Genomic DNA, 6,888 nt, shown 5'->3' on the forward strand with positions numbered 1-6,888 from the left:
CGCCTCCCCACCCCCCCAACCCCTCAGTCCTTGGCAACTGTTCACTAACCTCCTGTCCCTAGAGTTGGGGTGCTCTGGACCGCCACACAGATGGCTGAGCAAACACTATCCTTTGCAATTATAAAATGATGTAATTGTATTGTGTTTGGCATTATTGGGGCCGGACAAATGCTTGTGGTTGTTTCAGAGGATAACCAAAGATGAGCATTCAACATAACTCTAATTTCAGAAGAAAAATAAAAGGTGAGGTAAGGTTAAATAGCTACAGACATTTAAATTTCTTGCATAAAAGGCTTTTCATTCTTATCACTAGCTACAAAAGATGTATCTGTTCTTCGTTCTTCACTCATATCTGAAAAGTTAAGAAGACCTTGGCAACAGTAGACAAATAGCATATTTCAGCACCCACCGGAAAACATCACATACTGTGTTAGTGAGGAGCGCTCCCTCCCCCTGCCCCCCAGGAGAGGGACCCACTTGGGGTAAAAGCCCCGGGACTCTGGGAACAGATAGATGGACAGCAAGACCCCTCTTCCCCATCGTCTGACCCTGTCTAGTGCGTGGCTAGACATACCGGCTACACCACTCAGCTGCACCTTGACCGCCTTGGCTGTGCCCGAGATGCTGACGGCAATGATTCTGGGTTGTTCTGCCGGCACCACGGAGCCAACGACAGTGAAAGTGAAGAACACATTTCTTTTATGAATTGTACCTCAGCCAAAGCTCAAGTGCTCAAAAGTGGGGCTGGAAAATTATTTGGCTCATTTCCTTAAGTGATTTAAGAATCTTAAAGGAGTAAAGTCTTAAAATGTAAATTAACGGTGGCAATGGGTCCCTAGTTTTCTGCTATGATGTCTACTCTTGAGGGCTGAAAGTTTCAAAAATATTGGCCAAGGATTTTTAGACTTGAAGATTTTAGACTCCAGATGTGTGTGTGTGTGTGTGTGTGTGTGTGTGTGTTTGTATTGGTGATGGTGGTTTAAGGGGACAGGGGAGAGGAGTGTGGAGGAAGAGAGCAAAGCGAAGGTCATAATAAAGAGCAGTCGATACCGAATACTTAGAAGAGCACAGATGCAATTACAAAATACAGTCTGAAGACATCAATATAATCAAGTGCTTTTCATCTTGGAATCTCATCAGCATGTACCTTCTCCCTTCCCACCTCTCTTCACTGGCCCCCTCCCCGGAGAACTGCAGATACAGGCTGTCTAGTCTGACAGCTAATCACCAGCCCGCACACTGGCCACTTGAACCTAGCATCTCCTTTCGATCAGGGTTTGTTTCTCTACATTAACTTAGACAATCTAGTTACCCCAGGGCAGGGAAAGAGAGTGATCTGTATGGGAACTAGATGCTAATGTCTCCAACCTGACTTGAGGAAGGAAGAAAATGGGGGTAGCAGAGGGAGGTGGGGAAACTAGAGACAGGATTTGATGAGAGGGATAACTCGGACAACTGATCAGAATGGCCCAGGGGGCTGCTGTCTGCCCAGATGTCCGTCCTTCCATGGAGAGGCTCATGTGAGCCTCTCAGAGGACACCCAGCAGGTACTTTGGAGACAACTTAACTTTCAGTCAACTACTGGGCAAAAAAGACTCATTTTAAGGAGGTGGATGAATTAATTTTCTTTGTGAATAGAAGGAAGATAAAATTTTCCACATTGTAATTTTTAAATTTATGTCAAGGGCAGTTTGCATCTTTAATATTCAATAGGAAAATCACATATGGTGCCTGCTCCTGTAGACTCATTTCTGTTGTCTTGTCCCGGACTTCTAATCTTTCCCCTTCCAGGTCCTGCCCAGCTGCCCAAACCATTCACCGGTGAGTCCACCGAATTCTGACCACAGGTCACTTTTCCACGCAATGTGGACACCCAGCGGCACCTCTTTGGGAGGCTGACCCCATCCCCACTCTAAGTGGGCTGTCGCACTGGCACAGTGACAGCTGGCTGCTGCCACAGACTGAGCTCGCTTCCCTTCTCCACTGGGGACTGCTTGTCCACGAGGTGACCTAAGGCGTGAGCAAGGGAGAGAGGTGGCAGCGCTGGGCTGCCCTCTTGGAACCCGCTTGTTCCCTCCCTCCCAGCCGGTGCTTGCCTCTGGATGCCCCTCTCCCATCTTCCCTTATTGTTCTGAGCTTGCTTGATTGCATTTTAACAAAATCCTCAAGCTATTTATTATGTGCATAGTAAAATTTCAGCAGCAGCAGACAGACTGAAGGAAGGATGGAAGTGATAGGGTCTTCCAGGTAGAGGCCCAAGACCAAGACCTCAACAGAGAAGGGAAAAACAGTCTGTAAAAGAGAGGAAGGTCATACTGGAGAAACAGGGCCAAAGCACAGAGGACACACTTGACGTTTTAGAGAATAGGAAGCCATTTAGGCTAGGGCGTAAAATAATCGCACTGTGTGTGTCCATAAATTTATGTCACTTTGGTTTTAATGTGGAGAATGGGTTGGAGAGAAGTGGAAATGCAGGGCCGTCCTAAAAGGGACCATTGCAACCGCTGGGATGGGCGGAAGGGAAGGAAGGGCAGCTCAGCCACGGTGAGTTAGAGCGAGAGGTGATGTCATTTTGTTAGAGTTACTGCATTTGGAGTCTGGGGTCCTTGGGCTCACTCTGGGAAAGGTTTCCCCAGAGCTCCCCTTTCAGCGGCATGTGGCGAACCCCCCAGCCCAGTTTCTCCAAGAGACAGAGACTCAGTTATATTTAAAGAGCAGGTTTGTTAGGGAAAAGGACAGAGTAGTACAGGACTCTGGCATAGGCACAAGCGTACCAGAAGAGCTGCCTTGAAAGGGACGGGTTTGCTGAGAGGCCTGCATGGTTGCAGGCAGGCGGCCTTAGGGAGAGTGGCCTCTGCTAAGGGAGATCAGTGCAGAGAAGCCCTGGCTCGTACAGATCATGGGCAGGTTGGAGGCTGCTGCCCTGTTGCAAGACAGTGGATGGGAAGAAGCACCTGCATAGTCACAGGTGGGCAGAGGACTGCGGCCACGAGCCAGTGCAGAGACTGCCCTGACACAGGCCTTTTCTCTCTGGGAGGGGTTGCTCCTTGTTGATTTTGAATAGAATCTGAAAGGGATAAGAGAACCCACAATGGGCTCCATCTCCATATCTTTATCTTTCACCTTTTGGGTTGTGATAGGCACAGCCTACAGCAGTCTGCTACCTGCTTGGATCTTATACTTTGTAATCTAGGCCTTGGGCCTAAGGATCTTGGTTTCTATAGCTGGGTCAATGGCTGTGCTAACCTCCTCCATCCCCAACTCCTTGTGTGAGTCAACCTTGTGATGCCTCCTTTGTATTACTTCCTCCATCAAGAGGCAAACTTCAGACAGTTTTCTGAGGCAGGACTGACATACCATAAAATTCACTCTCTTAGTGTACAATTCCTTGCTCACTTCCTTACCCATCACTGGAATACTGTTTACTCTATTCATAGGCTGTACAACCATCACCATTATCTAATTCCAGGATATTTTCATCATCCCCAAAGAAACTCCATATCCACTGCATGTCGCCTCCCCACCCCCCCAACCCCTCAGTCCTTGGCAACTGTTCACTAACCTCCTGTCCCTAGAGTTGGGGTGCTCTGGACCGCCACACAGATGGCATCATGCAATGTGTGGCCTTTGTGTCTGACTACCTTCCATGGCATAATGTCTTCGCGTCTTGGCATGTAGTGCCAAGGTATCAGTCTGTCTTCCTTGGATGGCTGAGTGACATTCCCTGGTGCAGATAAACCACATTATGTTTACAGTATTTTGTTATCAGTTAGGCTCTTGTGTTGTTTCTACTCTTGACCATTATGAATAATGCTGTGAACATTTGTGTGTAAGTTTTTGCATGGGACATATTTTCAGTTGTCTAGGGAGAACCTAGGCATGGCTGTAAGGTAATGCCATGCTGAACTTTTTGAGGACCTGCCAAACATTTCCCAGCAGGATTGCACCATTTTCATGGTTGCCAGTGATGGATAAGGATTCCAATTTCTCTACCTTTTTGCTAACACTCACTATTCATCATTCTGATTGTATCCACCAGTGTGTGTATGAAATGGCTCTCTTGGTGATTTTGATTTGCATTTCCTTAATGACTAATGATTCTGTGTATCTTTTCATGTGCTATTGACCATTTGTGTAGCTTCTTTGGGAAAACGTCTATTCTATTCATTCATTCTAAAACTGGGTTATTTATCTTTTTATTGTTGAGTTGTAGGAGAGTTTTATACATTCTACATGCTTAATCTTTATCAGACACATGCTTTGCAGATATTTTCTCCCATTCTGTGTTTAGCCTTTTTATTTCCTTATCGTTGAATCACAATGTTGAATCACAAGTGCTTTTAGTTTTGATAAAGTCTACTTTATTAATTTTTTACTTTGGTCCTACAGATTCTTTAGATACATGCCTGGATCCACTCTGACAAGAGAAGAAGGGTGATAGCAGTTAGAGACAAATGAGAAAATGATAACTTTACAGTTTATACTACTAACAAAATTATTTAGAAAATTGCCTTTCACTAGATAGTATAATTTCTGTTGGCAGCTATGTATGAATCACATACAAATCATCATTTTCTATTCCATTCAGCTGAATAGAATATAAGGGATAGAATAATGGAGAATATCAATCTAGAGGAAACCAGATCATATTTATACCATTAAAATATGATTTATAAATTTCTTATGTGCATCTATGAAAAACTAAATGGAACATTTAAAATCAGTGTCATACACAGAAGCAATACTTTGTGAAATGATTTCTGAGCTGTGAAAATCTGTCTTTCAGTCCTAGCAGCTTTGAATATAGAAATTGGACACATTTCTGTGTTGGAAGAATCACCCCGTTTTCTCCAAAAGTTCATATTTGATTCATATGGGTACATTCCAAGGAACACAGGATCCAGGTTCATCTCTTGGAATCTAGAATAAAAATATAAATTTGGTTATTTGTAACATCATTGCAGGTGAAAAAAGGAGCAAAATATAAAACAAGGTAAAACCACTCAGAGGATACCCAGCACGGGACGGCCCTGGAGTTTCAGCATGAGAAATGGGGAGCAAGTCGGGGGAGGGCAAAGGCTCTGAGTCACCACCTCAAACTCGAGAAGGGCAAGAGAAAGTGGAGTCAGTCTGTGTGAAGTGCCTTGTGGGGTTTAGGCACTGAGATGGCGGGAGAGGAGATACAGGAGGCAACCCTCCCCTGGACATAGGAATGATTTACTTATAGTTAGCGGAGTCACTGAAGTTCCTCTTACAATTAAAAACCCCATCACTGAAAATGACCTAGGAAAGCTGAGATGTTCACTCAGTGGCCGTGTCACAGGGAAAAAGTCTTGTTATTGAATAGGTTTGGGCTAGAAGGGCCCTTCCCACTCTGTGGTTCAAACCAGCACTTGCACACCCTGTCTGAGGCCTGACTGGGGTGCAGGGAGATACACTGCCTGGGTTTTCTTGGCCTGGGTATCTTAGGTTCAGGACATACTTCCTCATTTCTATTCCAGAATAAAGCATGCTAGGTAGGGGATGAAACGAGGGTGAGATATAACTGATGGGTGGTACAGGGAAGGCAGGCAGGACCAGGATGACTTGCTCTTCTGCTCAATGACCTCAAGTTCCCATCACTTTTCCATCATGGAAAACCCCCGTGGTGGGTTAATGAAACTTCATTTCAGGAACAGTGGATGGGAATTGAGAGTTTTATCCTCAGAACATACCATTTTTGTGAACTTGTCCTCACAGGCCATTCTAATCTTCTCTGGGGTGAGCGGACTATTGAGCTTCAGGGGCCCAGTTAGGCCTCTTTCCCGACGTGCCGCGTTTACGGCGTCATGGATGGCAAAAAACACCGAACATCCCAGGAAGACGCCAGACTCTCCCAGACCCTGGAAGGGAAACAGATTAAGCAGACTGATGATTCTTCCCTCACATACAGGTACCTGCAAATGTGCACCTGTTGAAGATTAAATATGTACTTTTTCATTTAAATAAGTAAATATTTGGTATATCTATTCTTAATGATTATACCCTTTCAAGGAAAGGATCCCTGTGAAGAAAGCAGAGATAGCAGAGGTCTGAAGATGACTATGACCAGATGAAATCAAATAGAAACTAACAGCAACAGTAGACAGGCTCCACATTTGGACTGTATTTCTTGAAAATGCTAATTATATTAAATTTCCCCATAATGAAAATGTTTAACAGAACCCCCAAGTAGTCAAGAGAAGAATGCCGCCCCCCCCCCCAACTCAGATATCACATAGACATGCTTTCAGTCACAGAAAACGGCTTACCTTAGATGAGTACAGGGTATTTGAGTTTTCAGATGGAGGCAACAAAGAAATATGCAACTCTGTGGGGATGTCGCAGATTGCAGGGATTTTATACTGGTTTGGACCACGAGTATACAGGACACCCTGAGGAGAATAATTCAGCTCCTCCATTGTGTAAAGTCCCATGCCTTGAATAAAGGCACCTTCAATCTGAGAGGGGGGGAAAAGAATTTCCACATAAGAGAAAATACAGTCAACAATCACATTTCAATTTCATGCAGCTAGTAAGCATGTCTCTGAAAGTTTACTTAAAAGTGCACCCAAAATGATGGCACATGGGTGATTTAGTGATGGGAAGACCATGGGGATTACAACTGAGATGGACAAAGGCACAAAATGAGGAAAAAATAAACTATTATACTATTTAAAAAAAAAAAAAAGTTCACCAGAAAGCATTTCTTGAAGTCTTATTTAGTGCTAATGTCAAAGTCAAAGGGTCTGCATGTGACTGAATAGTGACTGTTAAAGTTACAGCTCTAGAAGAGGCTTCACGGAGCCTGTAGCTCAGTGCCCACACTGATCGGCCCATGAAGCATTGAAACCCTCTCTATGTTCACAG

At 44.5% G+C, this 6,888-nt stretch overlaps 1 protein-coding gene across 1 annotated transcript in view; it reads right to left on the reverse strand.

The window, feature by feature from the left end:
* Window positions 1-6,888, reverse strand: part of LOC101628204 (aldehyde oxidase-like) — a 113,378-nt gene that overhangs the window by 44,544 nt on the left and 61,946 nt on the right. Inside the window, exons 31-34 of the mRNA XM_012725344.1 lie at window positions 6,291-6,479; window positions 5,715-5,882; window positions 5,015-5,099; window positions 575-649 (exon numbers count right to left, since the gene is read on the reverse strand). Of these exons, the coding sequence (XP_012580798.1) occupies window positions 575-649; window positions 5,015-5,099; window positions 5,715-5,882; window positions 6,291-6,479 (517 nt within the window). The remainder of the gene's footprint in view (window positions 1-574; window positions 650-5,014; window positions 5,100-5,714; window positions 5,883-6,290; window positions 6,480-6,888) is intronic.

The sequence above is a fragment of the Condylura cristata genome, unplaced genomic scaffold (genome assembly GCF_000260355.1).
Source record: "Condylura cristata isolate star-nosed mole 26May11 unplaced genomic scaffold, ConCri1.0 scaffold00002, whole genome shotgun sequence".
In the NCBI taxonomy this organism is placed as follows: Eukaryota; Metazoa; Chordata; class Mammalia; order Eulipotyphla; family Talpidae; genus Condylura; species Condylura cristata.